The 20,165-nt window shown below is 36.6% G+C and overlaps 1 protein-coding gene across 4 annotated transcripts in view; it reads left to right on the top strand.

Moving 5' to 3' along the window:
• The window catches only part of RELN (reelin), a 504,226-nt gene that overhangs the window by 73,069 nt on the left and 410,992 nt on the right, over positions 1 to 20,165 (top strand). For all 4 annotated transcript variants that reach the window (XM_074340625.2, XM_074340624.2, XM_074340623.2 and 1 more), the window contains exon 2: positions 178 to 288. In XM_074340625.2, coding sequence (XP_074196726.2) covers positions 178 to 288 — 111 coding nt within the window. The remainder of the gene's footprint in view (positions 1 to 177; positions 289 to 20,165) is intronic.

The raw sequence follows: 20,165 nt of genomic DNA, 5'->3' as shown, positions 1-20,165 counted from the left end.
TCTTTTTGCTCTTCTGTAATTTGTAATACATATTAAGAAAACACTAACCATCGGTAGTATAAGAATGATTTGTTAATCTGAGTAAAAATTGTTTTGACAATATCTAACACGTTAGAAATATATCTCATTATTCTGATTGTATTAATTGAGGTTTCTTTTCTTCCTTGTGTATTTCAGTGACAATTTCAACAAGCACCTTTTTTGATGGCTTGCTGGTGACAGGACTATACACATCTACAAGTGTTCAGGCTTCACAGAGCATTGGAGGCTCCAATGCTTTCGGATTTGGTAAGCTACCTGAGATAAGAAATCAATAATTGCCAATATTCTATACAATTATAGGTGTTTTTTTGAAATATCTGTTTAACAAGGATTAGATGTTCATTATTTCACAGAAAATAATTTGGAGTGATTTTTGTGTATTTGCTTAAAGTTGGGTGAATTGAAGTAAGTCATGTAGACGCATAGCCCACCTTGAGCTTGGTGTGATGATCTCGGTCCCTCCCCATCTCCTGCCACTGTCACACTTGGTCCTCTGGGTTCAAGCACATTTCTCTGTTCCGTCATTTAGGTAGCGGGAATTGGAATTCACTCTGATGCCCATGCAATTATTCAGTATCCTCTTTTTATAGACCGTTCTTAAAATCCTGGAGTAGGTGAAAAGTGTCATGTTAAGTTTGGCAAGTAAGCATTCAGTACAAGCTGCAGATAGTAATAATTGTTTGAATGATTGACTTTTATAAGTATTCCTAAGAGAATGTGATTTAGTATTTACGACACTTACATGGAGTCTTTGTCCTTAAATCAGAGACATGGCAGGTTACCTGTGTGGAGAGGTAGAAGGCTACATGATGGCCACTGATCCCAAAGGATTCTCAATTTGGAAATCTCTGCTTTACCCATAATGCAGTAAACATGTCAAGCGGGAATTAAGTTGACACTTTTAAGCATCAAAAACACAAATTTAATATTTTAGTTGATGTAAGACATGAAATCACTGATCTTACTCTAAAATGGGAAAGTGGCAGAGGACTTCCTCCATTGATGTGAGAAGGGTAGAATTGCATTATCAAAGGTGGCCATGTGTTCAACATTTTATTTTTTCTGGGGTATTTATTAAATAAATAATTTTTATTACTTTTGATACAGGAGAGGGTACCTCCTTTGTGTCTAGTCCCAGCAGTAGCTCTGCCCAGGTGACTCACTGGTTGATGTCAGAGCAATAATGTTGCCGCTGCATTGTCACCCTGCGGGCCCAAGATGAGGTTTCATAGCTTAAAGGAACCTGGAAGTTATTTAATCATCGTGTTAAATTATTTGATAGTGACAATTTGCCCTATTTTAAAAAGATTCCGGGTAAGCTTTTACAGTCTGTTGGTAACTACTCGTAAGGTCTAATCCTTAAGAAAAAAATTCCTCTTAGGTCTAAAAATCCCACTTTTTTTATTCCCACCCTTTTTGTACTCTGCAGAGGTGAAAGGTCGGCTTGCAATCATATATATATGTACGTACTATATATGGCATACTATCTCTTAAGTTACAACGGGACCAATAAGTGGAGTTGCCAGATTTAACAAATGAAAATTTACAAGACATCCGGTTAAATGTGAATCTTAGATAAACAATTGGTTTTTAGTATAAGAATGTAATATTTGGCATAAGATGTCCTGGGTTCTACCTTAACCCAATTAAATCAAAACCTGTGGGAGTGGGGCTTGAGCATTGGTAATTTCTAAAGCTCTCCAGGTGATTCTAGTATAATATTTATCCAGGGTTGAGACCACTGTACTGGATTAATCCAGGGCCCAGCAGCATCAGCATCCATGGGAACTTGTAAGTACAGAGTTCCAGGCTTTATGTAGTGAATCAGATACTGTGGGAGTGGGACCCAGTGATCACTTTTGAGTAAGCACTCCAGGTGATTTTGATATACACTAAAGTTTGAGAACCACTCGTCTCCATTAATTAAGTGAGCGAGTATTTAAATGACCATAGAAACATGTAACAGTAAATCTTGCTAAGGACTAGCTAGGAGAAGTACTGAGTGCTGGGAAAGGGTATGACAGAAACTAGATCTAGTCTGGAGTAAGATGGGTTGTAGTTAGAAAAGGCTTTCCTGAGGAAGTAGTGTTGAGCTGAGATTGAAGAATGAGTAGAAATTACTTAGCTAAAGGTCTGTGGAAATTGGGACACAGCATACCGGATGGAGGGTGCAGTAGATGCAAAGGTCTCAGGGTGAGAAGAGGCTGGCCTGTTCTAGGAATTGAAAAAACTTGGAGTGGCTGGATCTGGCATCAAGAGGGAAAGTGATAAGGCTGGATAGGAGACCAAAGCCAGACCTTTCAGGATCTTGCCAAGGGGAAGCCATTGAGGCTTTTAGGCTGAGCAGTGACTTGAACAGTTTTTCATTTTAAAGAGATCCCGCTGGGGTCTGAATGGAGAACAAACTGTAGCATCCAGGAGTGGATGCAGAGAGACTATTATGTGGTGAAAGGTTCTGGTATGACAGGGCATGCGAGGAGTCCAAAGCAGGCTGGTTTCAGCAACAAGAAAGAGCGGTACATGGAGGGTAAGAGTTTGGCTGTGGAATCATACAGACCTGCTTGCAGGTCCAGTCCCCAGCCTTTTTTCGCCATGTGCCTGAGCCAAGTTGCTTAACTTCTCTAAGCTTAATTTCCTCATCTATGAAATGGTGGTGTAATTTAATGGCACGTGCTTCATAGGTTGGTGAGTAGTCTTGAGGATTAAAGGAGGTGATTTATGTAAAGCCCTTAGCACATAGAAAACAATAAAACTAGGTATTCCAAAGTGATAAATCTTGATAACCAAAGCAGCTGATTTTCTCAGTCCAGGACTTCTATGTACTTTCATCGGGGGTGGGGTGGGGGGTGGGGGAAGGGGCAAAAAATTGTTCTCAGGTGGAATTAATATGGGGTTTATAGATTCAGGTTATTTGAGAGGAGTTGACTGAATGAAGTAACTATCATTTGCCAAAATGGAGGCTTTAAATGAGAAAAATCATTAAATATCACCCATAGTATGTTGTGAACACATTTTGAAAGAACATATAAAATGCATGTATCGTATTACCTCAGACTTTAGCTAGTAAGCCAAACAAAAAATCTAAGAATGAAATTGCTAGAAATTATTTAAGATACCTATACTTGAAGACATTTTCTGTGGTGACTTTGAAAGCTGTAAAAAGGCAGTTTCACTTGAATTAGAATGTATTTTGACTACCTTAAATTGCAAATATCTTCCCATTGCTATCAACCCTATATTACTGGGTTGAGGGTCTGAAGAGGCTTCTGAAAGTGAAGCTCGCCGATGGTAGTTTGACTTCCATAACCAGATGTTCAGGCCAAATAATTTTATGTGCCTTGATGTGATAGTGGTAAATTACCTTAAAACAAAATTTAATAATATACCTGAATATTGTTAAGTAGAGTTAATCCTCAGAAATAATGTTTTTGAATAGAAAGCTGAAGGTAAAATGTTTTTTTAGATAAACGGTCACTTTTTGGAACAAAAGCACATTAATTGTTTTGGTATTTGATTTAAGTTTAACATGTTCTTTACAACTTAGGAACAAAATGAAAAGATGTAACTTGATTAGGGTGCAGGTGAGAAAGTAGAGGAAACTCTTATAGAAGGTAAAATGTAAAAGAATTGCTGCTTTCTCATAGTTTAACAGTTATAGTAGGATCGAGCTGAATTAATGTGGCATTCTTTGATCCAGAACAAAGAGTTATTGAATACGTAATCTATCATTAGGCTCTGACTTTGATGGAGTGTTAGGTAAACATGATATGTTTGGCATTTTCCCAACATATCATAGGGTTAGTAGTGTGTGATATTAGTGTGTTTAGCTAGCTGTGACAAATAAGGCAAAGTAAAGCATAAAGTTGAGTCTAAAAAAGGTACTTCTGAAAGTTTTTTCCACTTAGAGTTAATTTTAATTGTCCCAATTACACTAAAGTTATAGCCACTCCTTTGAATATAAAATGTGCGTATGACCAGCCGAAATAAAGCCATAATTATTCTTAACATATTGTTGTATAAATGTAATTGCACTAACATATCTACAGCCTTTTACACAAAACCAGAATTATTTAAAATGCATGCCTCACTAACCAAATATAGACAGATGCCTAATAGCCAGAAATGCATGAAAACAATAGCTGTGCAATAGATGACTGTACGCCAGCAATGTGTGATTTGAAATACCTCATTCTGCTTGTCAATGTAAGAAAACATGCTGCCCTAGGGAAGTGTGATGTTCAATTATGGATATCTCTTTGTGCATCCCAGAAAAGAATCCTTCCCTCTTGTCTTTGGCACTGAATTCCAGTTTAATCATGTAAATCTTCAGGGCTCATTGTGGTTGCTCAATAAAGGGCTATTTGAATATCTTTTCATACAAAACTGTTCCTTTTCCAGAGGCTGAAATGCACTTTACTCAATATTTAATATTCTGCCTGTAAAAGTATTTTTGCTACAATTTTTGTGTTCTGGCTCTAAAACCTGAGAATTGCATTTGTAGGTCTGATTCGTAGCAGTCACACTTGAAATTGTTAGACCTCACATAAATTAAACTTTTGGGCTTTGCAATTCCTTGGTAATTTTGCTCAGCTAATACGTCAACCATTTTAACAGTTTTTTGCTTAACCCTTCGTAATTTCCTATGTGTTTCATTTATTTTTTTCTGTAATAATTATACATCCTAGATCTAATTATTTAAGTTGTAGAACTCTTAAAATGACAAGATTTGATGAAATCCAAGTTTGGGGGGAAACTATTGTGAAGAGATCTAAGATTTTTTTCTTTTTTATCTTTTTTCTTAAACATCCAGTGAATCATGTCATATTTTAAATGGAGATTAAGTGACTAACATAAAAATGTAATATTTTCAATATTACATTTAAAACATAGTATTAGAATTTTTGGACTTGATCTGATTTTCTTTTCAATGTGATTTGATCCTCTAACTTGAGATGAATAGGGATATATTTACAAAACAAATTATTTAGATGTTTTTAAGAAGACTTCAAATTTTGCTAAATCTTATATTGGTCAATAGTTAATAAAAAGTTACCAGTAGATAAATAGTTACCAGTAGATTAAGATTGTATGTTAGTGTTTCATTGTTAGGATACAAGTTTATTTTTCACTATTTTTAAAAATTGTCATTAAAAATAAAAATACAGCATCCATTTAAGCTACCCTTTTGGTTATCGTTCACATTAAAACTATATAGAATCTTTTATAACTTTGCTAATTATCGCCAGGATTCCCACCTCCCTGGGCATGAGTTGCAATTAGGTCTTAGGTGTCCTGTTTCACTAAGAGACACACACTTGTGATATGAATGCATGCACATATTTAGGGCTTAATATCTGTAAAGAGGGGGCAGCCACTAGCAACTTTATTATAGGGTCCTGTATAGTAGTGGTATGTGTTTATTAGCCTAAATTAAGCTAAATTACTCAGAATGATCTTGTTAAATTGTTTTGTCTGTCTGTTTACAAAGAAATGCTTTGTAACATACTTGAGGAATTTTAAACATATGGAGGGATTCAAAAGCATGACCTTTTATTGGGTAGGATAAATGATCTATAACAGGAAGACTCTAGGTTAATTGAACAAATTAGTCAGTGGTAGGTGCAAGGAGCATAGGGGACAACAGATGACATTTACATAGTTTTCCTATTTACAGGGATTTAACCTAAATTTGGTGGTTTTTCGTTTGGGTATGCCAGCGTTATCTTCATTAAGAAATAGTGTTATCTCAGTTGTGTTAGACATATGTCAAAGAATTTAGGGATATTTCCCAATTCCTAAATAACTAACTTGAAAAGAATAACTTGCTAGTGTAGTGGGCATGATGAATAAAGCTGTTGAATTAATCAGTCAACAAATTGCTAAAGCACATGTTGAGGAACATGAGATTCGGGCCAAGTGGAGGAGTTAGTGGAAGAAGGCAGATCAATGCAGCGATTCCTTGTAGGACCTCTGGAGTCAGGCAGCTCAGGCTTCATTCGAACCTGGGCCACATACTTTCCTTCCCCAGCCTCAGTGTCTGCATTTGTAAAATGAGGATGCTAATTAACAGTGGTGCCTAGTTCACAGAGTTGTTCGGTGGGTTAAATGATCTGTTCAAGTGCCTAGCCTATATGTTCCTAGTAGATATTATATAAAGACTCAGAAGTGAGAATTCTTTCTTTGAAAAGGGAAACAAAATGAGAAGATGGTTCAAGTGGCAGAGGTTTGAAAGAGGGAGTTTGATTCTAAATTGGAGGGGGCGAATGTGCCCAGTTTCTTGCCCACGGAATGTAGAACTGAAATGGACCTTGGGTAGAGCCTGGTTCAGCCCCTGGCCCAATTTATGGGTGACGGAGCAATGCTTAGGCTGAGCAAGTGTAGCCTATCCCAGCGTGATGGAAGCATGAGGACTTCCCTCAGATGACATCACATTCAATTCTCAGATCCTTTAAAAAATACCGTTCACGTACCATAACGTTTACCATTTTAAAGTATACATTTTAGCGATTTCCAGTATATTCCAGTATATTCACAAGGTTGTGCAACAGTACCATCTAATTCCAGAACATTTCATCAGCTCCAAAAGAACCTCCATACTCCCTAATTCCTCTCCCCTCAGTCCCTGACAGCCACTAATCTACTTTCTATGGATTTGCCTATTTTGGATATTTCATGTAAATAGTATCATGTAATATGCTGCCGTTTGTGTCTGGCTTCTTTCACTTAGCATAATGGTTTCAAGGTTCATCCATGCTGTAGCAGGTATCGGGACTTGGTTCCTTTCTATAGCTAAGTAATAGTCCATTATGGACGTACCACTTTTTATTTAGTGGGTGGACATTTGGCAGGTCCCAGATTCTTAAAAGGAGTTAGGGCTGAGCAAATTGGAAAAAAAAAAATGTTTAAGGAGGGTGCAAAGCAATGGGACTACCAAATTCCTTAAATATTCACCAGTGACTCTAAAGCCTCTGAAGATCCAATTGCTTAGCCCTTTCTATGATTCAGACCTGAAAATGGTTAAACTTAGAAATCGACAGGAATTACTCCTCTGCCCTCCTTCTTGCCATTCAAGGGAGATAGGCCACTGTGGCATGTTTTCACTCTAACCTTTTGGCCTCAGTTTCGACCGTGAGATAGATAAGCCAAATTGAGTCCATCTAATTTACTAGTACAGGAATTTGGAATCGAGACTCATCAATCCCAGTCCAGCTCTTCCTGAGCTGGATCACAGCACATGTAAACATTGGGGGCTCTGGGCAGCCCCTGTCCTCAGTGGGTCAGAGGAATGTCCTGCAGGGAGAGAAGAAGGAGAGAGACAGAATGCTGCCTGAGGTGCCAGGCTCTTATTGAAGCTTTATTCCCATCAGGCTCAGATATTCTTGGTTCTAAGAAACAAAAATAAAAATAGCTAACATTTATCAGGCACTTTCTATGTGCCAGGTGTGTTGCAGGTATTAACTCTTTTGATCCTAACAAAAATCCTGCTATAATTATCCTCATTCTGTAGATAAAAGAACCTGAAGCACAGAGAGGATAAGTAATTTGTCCAAGGCCACACGTGGGGAGTTGCAAAGCCATAATTCAAACCTGCCCGTGTAGCCTCTCATTAAGCTCCCCTTACAGCTCAAGCCAGCTTGAGTAAGTTTCTATTGCAGCCTAAAGAACGGTGAGGACAAGGGCCCTGTCTGCTGTTTCCCGGCCTGTCCCCCTCTCTTATCTCTTTCCGGCCTCCTTATGTTCCCTTTAGTCCCCTCCTCCCACCACATACACACAGCTGCTCCTCTACACTAATCATAATAAGCCACACCCACTTCCACAATTCCAGCTGCTTTAGACCTCTATGCCGTTGGTATTTCTTAGTGCTTGGAATTCCTCCTGGCTCTGTCTGCTGGGCAGACATCCTGCCATCTTTAGGGCCTCAGTTCTGACTCACCTCCTCTACTGAGCCCTATGCCTGCTCCTCTCTGCTCCACCCTGGTCCCTACCTCCATGGAGCTCTCTCCTCCCTCCTCCACACTTTACTCTCTTCTCTGACCTCCAACAGCCATCTCTAACAATCTATTGAATTTACTTATTTAAAAACCGGTATCCCTCTTTAAGGACAATAGATGGTCTAGTTTCCTTCACTCTCATGGCACATGATAAGTGCTCAAAAAATATTGAATGAATAAAACAATGAAAATCTTTGAGGATTCATAGGGTGTTTTACTACAGAGTTGACATTAGTAAAGTGCATGTATGTGCACAAGTGTACAGGTATGGATGAGAGAGACTTATTATCTATTATTGTCTTTAAGTTTCAAGGTATTTCTGAATCTATGTAGTACATATAAATCTAAACATCTGTACTTACATTTTAAACTATCCAAACATAGTAAATTTATCATCAGAGATCCTGAGGAAATGTATTATCCTGCTCATCCTGGTGTCCCTTTCTCCCCTGGAGTGGCAGACCCCAATGCCTTCAGATAGGAGAGCAACTAAGTGCCTTCTATGGAATCAAGAGGATGGGAAGAACAAGAGACTGTTCAATCCAGCCTCATGTCTTAGGGCAGGTTGATGCCTTAATGATACATGATGTTACGTTCTTATTTCATCTCTTAGATCTTTTTAAAAATGATGACTCAAATATCTTGGGGATGTATTCTAAGATTACATCAAGTGAGATCATTAAGGAAGATTTGGGGGTACATACATTTAATCCCTTGCTTTGACTTCAACACATTTGTCATATGATTGAAAATGGTAAATGTTTGTTAAAAAGTGATTGCCACTTGTTTTCTTTAGGCAACTCTCCCGCCCTTCCCGCCCCCCAAACTCTCTCTCTCTCTCCCTCACTCTCCATATGAGATTCATCCATTTCATAGCACCTTAGTAATTTATGTGTCAATTTTCTCTGGTTACTCCATTCTAGATAGAGGAATTTAGCCCTGATAAGATATGTGCCCAGAAACCACTGTAGGTACTTTAAAAATGCATCCCAAAGGAAGAGTTCTTCTAGTTCCTTTCTTTTCCTCATTCCTGCTCAAATCTATGTTCTCAGAATCACAGTAAACAGGTTGTTCATAAATAAAAACGTCTCATTTTTAGAGCAGATTGTAATGGATGTTGCCACTATGCTATATAAGTTATGATTTTTGAAATTATTTTGTTAAAATGTTGCCTGTTAGTGTTAAAAAAAATATTTTTGAAGAGACAAATGTAACCTTATTTCTGTTACTAAAAAAAAAAAAAAAATTTGTCCCAAGGATTGAGCTCCAAATAAACAAGGATAGAGCACTAGACCATTACATGGGGTATTTTCTCATATGCCAAAGTTTTTAAGAAGAATTCTGGAAAATAATTTTCTGTAAATGAAGTCTTATCCGTCACTAGGTAAAAACAGAACTGAGAATACTTTTCTCTCTGTTTCTTAAATAATAATTCAAAAAAACATCTTTGAGTCAGAATGGAGCATGGGTTTTTGCTGATAAGCAATACTGTTTTCTATAAGAGAGACACTTTTCAGAGTATGCCAGACTGTTCCTTTTAACAGGAGACAAGATTGAAGTAAATGCTTAAGGGAATAAACTTCAAAGATTGACTCTAACTGTCATTTTGCTTGTAATGTGGCTTACTCTTGAGGTTTTCCAGTCCTTTGGGGTGTGTAGATAATGATAAATGAGTTTATGTTTCATGTTCATAGTAATTGATTTATAAATATTCTTGGTTAAAGTTGCCTGCGTCTTTCCTGTCAGTTAAATCTAAGAACAACTTAAAATTACTTTATAATGTTTATTACTTCCTAAAAATAATTGTGATAATTATCTTTGAAAGGTTAAAAAAAAAGTGAGAGTAGATTCTTGACATTGCCTAGAAAATAGCTCTGGATGTAAGATGTGAATTTGAAAATGCTGTAGGAGTCCACAAACAACAGAACACAAGACAAGCTGGTTTTGTTTCCACTCTTGTCTTGTGTTCTGTTGTTTATATTCAACCCTCCGTTGCTGAGTTTTGCACTGAGACTAATGGACATGTAGGCTGTTTTCTGAAGCAAGTACACAACTAAATTACTGTTTTCAGGACTCTGCATGTCTGAATGGAAAGATACTTGGTAGTGTGGGAGTTGCCATTTTAGACAACAGAAGAACAAAAATTGTTAATATTTTGGTAAAAGTTCAGACTGAGCTCCCCTCCTGCCTTTCTTCCTACATGATTTAATACATCAGATCCATGTGTTGTTATTGTCTAGTTAATTACGTTATTTCTGCTTCTCTTTCAGAAAGTTGCCTCTCCACATGAACTCTAGTGAATAGCAAGTTAAAAGTAAAATAAATGGAGCTATCAAAGATCATATTCTGGGGAGATGTTTTGTTTATCCTTAATTGTTTTCTTTTAAAAATAATTATTTGCATTATGAGATGATTCTTTTTAAACCTGACTTTTAACTTATATAATCTGACAGCATTTATAATAATAATAGCAAAAATGGAGAGAAATCTGTTACTAATAAAAAAAGACCTCAACTGGGGTTTGGCTTTCTGTTTCTAGAGAATGGGGCAAATGAGCAGCTCTGGAATCATTGTGAGGTTGATGAAGTTTATCTTTCAGGCACCTAGACTGCCTCCTTTCCTCTCTTGTCTCTTTTTCAACAAGGAACTGATATCAGCCACATCATAGATGAATTTGAAAATATTGTGGTAACAGCAGCTTTTCCCACACTGCTTTTTGCAAACATAGTGTCTCATGATATGTTACTAGGTCTTACATAGAAAAAGAATATTGTGATATAAAAGAGCTTGGAATATGCTGGTTAAACCGTACATATTCTTAGTCTTTAATATGCTTTTTTTGTTTGTCTTTTTGAAATATAATTCAAATAACATAAAACTTATTTTAAAGTGTACAGTTCAGTGATTCTTAGTATATTCACTGTGTTCTTCAACCACCACCATTAATTCGAAAACATTTTCATCACCCCGGAAAGAACCCCATACATATTAGCAGTCAGTACCAAGTCCCCCCAACTTCCCATCCCCTGGCAACCATTAATCTACATTCTGTCTCTATGGATTTACCTATTCTGCGTTGGATTCATTTTATATAAATGAAATCATATAATATATGGCTTTTGGTAATTGACTTCTTTTACTTAACATGTTTTTAAGGTTCATCTATATTGAAGCATGTTGAAGAATGAAGTACTTTAGTCTTATTTATAGCTGAATGGCAGTCCATGCTATGGATAGTCCATATTTTATTTATCCATTTCATCTGTTGATAGACATTTGGGTTTACATTTTTGGCTATTATGAATAACATTCCTATGAATATTCATGTACAAGTTTCTTGTGTGAAAATATCTTTTAAATTTTGGGGGGTATATACCTGGGACTGGAATTACTGGATCATATGGTAATTCTATGTTTAATTTTTTGAGGAACTGCCAAACTGTTTTCTATAGTAACTGCTTGATTTTACAGTCCCAGCAGCAATATATGAGGTCCCAGTTTCTCCACATTCTTGACAACACTGTTGCTTTCTTCCCCTCCCTTTCACCCCTCCCCCACCCCCTCCCTCTGTTTTTGTGTTTATTGGTCATTTGTATATCTTTGGAGAAATGGATATTCAAGGTCTTTACTCATTTTTAAAATGGGATTATCAGTCTTTTTATTGTTGAGTTGTAAGTCTAATATACTTTTTAACATCATGAAAATTTTTTGAAAAATAATTTATTTTTATTTATTATTTTTTATTATTCGTTTCAGGTGTACAAAACAACATAGTGATTAGACATTTACACACCTCACAAAGAGATAACCCCAACAAGTTTACTACCTAGCTGACACCGTAACATTTAATAAGCTTTCTTTCAAAAATTTATGTTAGCATGGAGTTCTTTTTTTCAAAACAACATGTGTTTACCTCTTTCAGAACTAGTTTCGCATGCGACACTTTGGGAAGCACCATTTTAAGGAATAGTCCCTCATGACTAAGCTGAACATACTTGTATAAATCTTTTTGTGAATGCCATTGATCCTTGAACAATGAGGGCATTGACCCCTGCACAGTCTAATATCCATGTGTAACTTTTGATTCTCCAAAAACTTACATGTCCCCTGGTATCTATGGAGAATTGGTTCCAGGACCCCCGTGGATACCAAAATCCACAGATTCTCCAGTCCCCTATATAAAACAGTGTAGATCAGTGCCTACAGTCAGGCCTCCGCATCTGCGGACTCCCAACCGTGGATCAAAAACAGTACAGGTCGTTCATGAAGAAGTCCACGTGTAAGTGGACACACACAGTTCAAACCCGTGTTGTTCAAGGGTCAACTATATGTTTTCATTTTTATTAGGTAAATACTTAGTAGTTGCATTGCTGCACTTATTTATAAGAAGCTGCCAGACCTTTTCCCAAATGTTGTGCCTTTTTACCTTCTCACCAATATACTGTTAGAGTTGCAATTGCTCTGCATCTTCATGTACATTTGTGTTGTCAGTGTTTTTAATTTTAGCCATTTTGGTGATATTTGGTGGTTATCTCCTTGTGGTTTTAATATGTATTCCCCAGCTGACTAATGATGTTGAGCACCTTTTCATGTGCTTATTGGCCACTTTTGTCAAATGTCTGTTCAAATCTTATGCCTATTTTGAGAAGTTGAGTTGCCTTTTTATTATTGAGTTATAGGAGTTTTAGGTACCAGTCCTTTATCAGATGTATGTTTTGTAAATATATTTTCCCATTCATGGCTTGCCTGTACTTTTTCTCAATGGGCTCCTATGATGCAACAATGCTTTAAATTTTGATGAACTCTAATTTATCAATTTTTCTTTTATGGTTATTACTTTTGTGTCAAACCTAGTTTTTCAAATGTGTGCTTCAAGTGAGGCAACCTCAAAAGTAGTTATTTTTCAATCTTCACAACCTTTCGGTAAGTAGAAAGCCGATACTAGAGTTCATATCCAGTATTTCTAAAAGTTTCTCATTAAGCCATGACTACTTGTTTTAAAAATGTCAGGACATTTTCCATTATGTGGCATCATTTTTATATGTAAAAGTTTTTCGTTTCACATGTGTAAGCTTCTGATTTTAATGTGACACTTTATAAATGACTAAAATTGCTTCGGACTCCTGGATTACATTGTGATAAGTCAAATGAACTTCAGGACACTCCCTTCACACCAGAGACACATGCCAGAAGCCAAACAGATGGTAAGCTAGGCAGAAATGACCCTCGGCATTCTCATTAAAGCAGTTGGGGAAATTTTAATGGGCCCCCATTTGCCTCATTCTGTATCTAATACCCTTTGAACTGCCACTTTTTTTCTTGTTACAAGTCAACAACCACCATGTATATTTTAATAGGGATTATCAAACACAATTTGCCCAGAAGATGTACAGCCCTTTAATGCTAATTAGCCAAGTTTAAATAATCACTGAGTTCTGGGATAATTGGAAAGAAACACTGTTTTTCTTGCCAGTGCATAATTACTAATTAACAAGAAGGTTAAATATCTGTGTAACAGTCATATCTAGAAGAATCTGTTAACAGTTAATTAACTGATGAGTTGGTGCCAAGTTAATGTTGGTCAAGAAAGTTTACAGATGAAGTTCTCTTGTAAAATAAATAAATAAATGTACGCACTATGTAAACTGACATTTTTGAGTGAGAGTGGAGCATGGGTGGAGTAAAGATAGTGTGATCTTGGCTTAGCATGTCTGCTTAAGGCCGACAGTCATTACCTGAAAGAATTAGTGTTCCCTTGACTATAAATATTAAAAACACCAACTGATGGTTGCTACTGTCCTGCTTACACATAAAACTTGAGGCTTCATTAATTTGCTTTTCTCTTGACCCTAATAATTGCATGGGCTTTCTCACTCAGCCTTAAAGCACTCCCATGAAATTGGGCCACTGCCTCCTCTTTGTTTTTCTGCATATTAGAGTTAGGATGTGAGTGCCTGAAATGGGTAGCTGGAGATTCACAAAGAAGAAAACAAAAATTTGCCAATTTTCTTTGTTTTTATTAATGCAGGAGTTACCGTTACATTATTCTTCAAAAGTATTTGAAAACACATACATTAGTCATTTAAAAAAATGAACATTTTTATTAACGAACGGCATTCTTTTGAATCTGTTATTAATTTTTTCATTTAGACTGAGTGAGTGGGTAGTGTCAAGCATTTAATATACAATGAATGAAGATTTAAGTGTTTTAAAATTCCATTTGTTTAAGGAGTCTTTAATCACTAGGCAGAAACTAAAAAATTATTTCCTTATGAATGCATACTTTTTATTAAAACTTTTTTTGTAAAATCCTTACTACAATGAGAAGTATACTATAGGTAAAAAAAAAAAGTCTTGTAGAATTTAGAAGTTCTGTAAATAATAAAATATTGACTTGTTCAAAAAAAAGGAAGGTAGTAGAATACTTGGTAAAACTATGGCTTCTTAGATTATGGTGGAAATGAAAAATATTTTTGCTAATTTCTTTTGGAATAAATGAAAATGGATAAAGAAAACTTTGTAGCTGGAACATTTTAATCCTTGTACACACACTTCCACAGAACACATTGAAAGGTCTGGAACATATCGAAGCAGGAATTTAATGTTGCTGTCTATTCCCTTAGAATCAGACCTTACCTGTACCTAAGAGTGGTCTGTCATCAAAGCATAAAAGAAAGAGAATCAGCTCAATGTGTTCATTTTACTTCATTTTTACTAGGCTTCTCTTATGGTAATGGAGAAAATCACTTAACCAATTTACTCTTTAATTTTACACATTCCTATATCTTAGTGATCCTCAGACTTGGGATATGCAATATTCTTTAATGTTTCAACACATCATGACAAAGATCCATATTGTTTCATTTTTGGCTTTTTGAGTGTATATTTGTGTATCCCTGGTTGCAAAGTTAAAAGTATACTCTCTGTTGGGTCGTGGTATTACAGAAGTTTTGAAAAGCGCTCACTGCTTTACGAGGTCCCTCCTACACTGTGTGGTCGCTTAAGTGTGTGTGTGTATGTTCAGCTATTTATATACATTAGATCTTTGGCGTATAAGATTTAATATTTGTAGTTTCAGTGACTAGTAAGCCTCTTCAGAGAACAAGAACATGTAATAGTTGTTATTCAACTAAAACACAAATTTGAATGATATGCATTTCGAAACTTGGTGAATAACCACTCAATATCCGTATTTCAGTGCATTTTTGTGTTTCTCTAATTGTTCTCATGCAGTATGGAGGTGATGAGAACTTTTATGTCTTTCTGAAAATTGCTGTAATGCTCAGAGTTAGAGATGAATGTGAAGGGAAAGAGGAGTCTTAGCCTGGATGCTCACATTCCTAGGGGTCTAACCTTGTGGGCCCCATTCGAAGTCTGTGCCTCACCGAGGAATTTCTGGGAGTCCTGCTCAGCTCTGGCTGAGTGCCAGCATCCCTATGCTCCATCCTCACGTGGAGTCACCTATAAACACAGCTTTTGGAAGCAGAAAGAGGAAACCATAATTTCTTTCTTTTCTCCCTGCAATGACTTTCTCTCCTCTGCCCATGTACTTGGGCTTTGCAGAGACAGCCTTCTGGGCTTCTCCCTTCAAGGTCCTTTCTGCATGGCCACTCACAGAACTTGCCCCAGAGTCTCTCTCTCCTCTTTGGAAACTGCTATGAGGTCTGACAGTTAAGTTCGCAAACTTATTGCAACGATGGTGCTAACTTTTTTTGATATTAGAGGGATTATTCATTATGAATTTGTACCAACTGGACAAACAGTTAACCAAGTTTACTATTTGGAAGTGCTGAAAAAGCTGTGTGTAAAAGTTAGACGACCTGAACTTTCTGCCAACAAGTCATGGCTCTTGCATCACGACAATGTACCAGCTCACATGGCACTGTCTGTGAGGGAGTTTTCAGCCAGTAAACAAATAACTGTATTGGAACATCCACCCTGCTCACCTAATCTGACCCCCAATGACCTTTCTTTATTTGGAGGTAAAAGAAATATTGAAAGAAAGACATTTTGATGACATTCAGGACATCAAAGGTAATATGACGACAGCTCTGATAGCCATTCCAGAAAAAGAGTTCCAAAATTGCTTTGAAGGGTGGACTAGGCGCTGGCTCAGTGCATAGCTTCCCAAGGGGAGTACTTCGAAGGTGACTGTAGTGATATTCAGCAATGAGGTAGGTTGCACATTTTCTAGGATGAGTTCATGAACTTAATTGACCGCATATGATGGGCTAGGAACTAAAGACACCTTTGGCTAAGCCATCAGCTTTCCTGTTATACATTTAACATGTAGGTTAATGATTCTGAGCTATGTTATTGCCTATAGACATAATAGGAATTTCCTGAAACAATCCTACTTTAAGAATGATAGTACCGTGTTTCCCTGAAAATAAGACCTAGCTGGACAATCAATCAGCTCTAATACATCTTTTGGAGCAAAAATTAATATAATACCCAGTTTTATTTTGCTATAAGACTGGGTATAATATAATATAATACCAGGTATAATATAATATAATATAATATATAATATAATATAATATAATATAATATAATATAATATAATATAGGGGCTTATATTAATTTTTGCTCATTAGACGCATTAGAGCTGATGGTCCGGCTAGGTCTTATTTTTGGGGAAACACGGTATGAGTCTGCACTAGAAAAGCCAGTATTACACTGGCAAGACCTAGTGATTTTAGTTTTAAAGCAGATGCTAATTTGTGTGCTAGAGCATGCAAAAAATAGCAAAATGAATTACAGTCTTGAAGGGCTGTACTGATATGTTGAACTGAACTCATTTTTAAAAAAATGAAATACGTGATTGAACCTAAATTAAAAAAAAAACTATTTGGCCCCAGAAATGTAAAAAAATTCAAATCTTAAATTACCTTTTGGATAATTGAAACACTAATACATTTTTTATGTAGGTAAAAGGACTATCGCAGAGATGGATATATTGACATTCCCCCAGTGTTTCCACATGAGACTGATCCCTGGGGAAGAAATGGGGTACGGGGGCAGTGAGAGGGACAGTGGAGGGAAAGGAGGGTGTCTAACAGCTGTGGAAAGGTCACACCTGGTTGTGAGAGGCACGATGGCTTATTAGCATTCCTTACTTACCTTTTATTCTTTCCTCTCATTTCAAATTTCTAACCTGTCCTACTTACTGTTTTTAAGTTTTCTTTCCTTTTTGAACTCCTCTTTTTAGTCCCTCAGTGCTTTTACTTATGTCCTCTCCCTCTGCTTCTAATTGGTTGCTCATTTCTTTTTTCTTTTTTTAATTAATTACTCTTTATTGAGGTATAACTGATATATAACACTATATCAGTTTTAGGTCAACAACATAATTATTTGATATTTGCATACATTGCAAAATGATCACCACAATAAGTCTAATTCACAGTCATTACCATACATAGTTACATTTTTTTTTCTTTTGATGAGGACTTTCAAGATTTACTCTCTTAGCAACTTTCAAACATACTATACAGTATTATTAACTATAATCACCATGCTTTAACTTACATCTCCATGACTTGTTTATTTTATAACTGTAAGTTTGTACTTTTTGGCCTCCTTCACCCATTTTGTCCACTCCACCCCCTGCTATCCTCCCGGCTGCCCAGATCTGGCAACTTCCAATCTGTGCTCTGTATGAGCTCGGAGTTTTCGTTTGTTTTTTTTTAGATCCCACATATAAGTGAGACCATATGGTATTTGTCTTTCTGTGTGTAACTTATTTCACTTAGCATAATGCCCTCATGGTCCATCTATGTTGTTGTATTGGCAAGATTTCATCCTCTTTTATGGCTGAATTATATATATATATACACACACACACACACACACACTATATATATACACTATATATATATATACTAACATACATGTGTGTATACATGTGTATACACTAATATACATGTGTGTATATATATATAAGTATATATATGTATACACACACATATATATCACATCTTTTTTACTCATTCATTCATTCATTCATTCTTTCGTGTATGGACCCTTAGGTTGTTTCCATATCTTAGCTATTGTAAATAATGCTGCAATGAAATATAGAGGTGCATATATATTTTTGAATTAGTGTCTTTATTTTCTTTGGGTAAATACCCAGAAGTGGAATTGCTGTTCTATGTTTTGAGGAACCTCCATACTGTTTTTCACAGTGGCTGCATCAACTTGCAATCACACTGATAATGCACAAGTGTTCCCTTTTCTCCACATCCTTGGTAATGCTTGTTATTTGTTGTCTTTTGGGTAATAACCATTCTGACTAGTGTGAGGTGAAATCTCTTTGTGGTTTTGATTTGCATTTCCCTGATGATTAGTGATGTTGAGCACATTTTCATGTACCTGTAGGTCATCTGTATGTTTTTTTTGGAAAAATGTCTATTTGGAGCCTTTGCCCATTTATATATCATATATATATATATTTTTGTTATTGAATTGTATGAGTTCTTCATATAGTTTTGTATTAACCCCTTATCAGATATATGATTTGCAGGTATTTTCTCCCATTCAGTAGGTTGCCTTTTCATTTTGTTAATGGTTTCCTTGGCCCCCCTTTAGTGCTTTTACTTATTTTCTCTCCCTCTTCTTCTAGGTGGTTGCTTATTTCTTTCAAGTCTCTATTACCTTTTATGCTTCCTTTAATCCTACATTTATCTTCTTTATTGTCCCTGTCCCACTTTTCCTCCTCTCTCTTCAGTGTGTTTTTTCTGCTGGCCTAGGCTCACTTTCTGTTCTTGCCCCTCATCCTCATCCTTTCCCTCATTATGTGAGCAGCATTTGCTCATTTGGATTATCCTCAGTGGTAGTATTCAGGTTCCTGGCATATTTTACATGTTTACAGCATGTCAGGAGCAGAACAGACTTATGACGGTGCATCAAGATGTATGTGGAGAAATGGCAACCCTGGGAGAAAGGCTGAAATTGTGAGGCATTGTCAGGTGACTGGTGACCATGTGGAAAAAAAAGCATATTTTTATTAAAAATGTATGCAAAATATACTTAAATATTTTAAAATAAGAAATATATTAAAAACATGTATTTTAAAGAATATTTCAAATAATTGAATGAGGTCTTATATTCCCTGTTCATAATTTTTGTTTCAAATATTTGAGATAAGTTATGAATTACAATGTACAAAATATAAAAAATGTATTAGTCCTGTAAAATTCTTAAAGAATCCCAAACAAACCTGAGCAGAGTTGGTTGTGATCTTACAAAATGTTACCGAATATCGTAACACACGTCTATAAAATAGATATAGCTTCACATGGCTGTGGTGAGAATTAGATGTAATTATAAAGAAAAACTACCTGCCATATAACATATGCTCTCAATGATTGTTTTCCTGTCTCTGCTTTCACGCTTTATATTTGCTAATGAATTGCTAGATGCTGTGGCTTAAACTCTAGAATTTCTTTTCTCATGAGTTTATCAACCCATTGTGGGTGTTTCTGGTTGGCACGGAGGCTTTGCTCTGTGTAGTCATTGAGGGACTAAATGATGGAAAGAGGCTCTGCTATCTTCACAAGACTTCTTATGTTACCTCGGGCATCAATTTCTAGCTGATTGAATAGAGATAGTAAAGAAGGTACAACTACATCTTAATTATCTTGGCCCAGAAATGATACATCACTTCCACTCATATTGCCTCAATGAGATTGAATCACATGGCTTAGCCTGGACATACTGAGATCTGGGAGGGTATGCCGGAAAATACAGTTCTACATGGGGCAGCTGCTTCCCAGCAACAATTCTGTTCTGTGTCAGAGGGAGCATGACTTTTGGTGGATGGTGAGCTGCCTCTGATACATCCTCCCTCTCACCCTTTGCCCCAGCAAAGTGTATTCTTCCCTTCTTTTTTTCATTCTGTTCCTCTTGACTGAAGCCAGGCAGTCTAGGGAGCTGGAAGAGGAGAGTCTAGGGCGCACATGCAGTGATGCTCATCAAGTCTGAACTCGTTGGGAGAGGAGCAGAGCCATGGAGGGTCCTAGCAATGGGGATTAACAAGGACAGTAAAGGAATCACAGGACTCGGTAGGTAAAAGCAGTAGGTATTGGTTGAATCAGTGAATAATGAATGTACAGTGAAGAGGAGGCAAGGTAG

This window comes from Rhinolophus sinicus, chromosome 4 (assembly GCF_057876585.1).
Source record: "Rhinolophus sinicus isolate RSI-liver-muscle chromosome 4, RSI-T2T, whole genome shotgun sequence".
Taxonomy (NCBI): Eukaryota; Metazoa; Chordata; class Mammalia; order Chiroptera; family Rhinolophidae; genus Rhinolophus; species Rhinolophus sinicus.
Note: the sequence above shows the minus strand (reverse complement) of the source record. Positions and strands in the feature narration are given on the sequence as shown.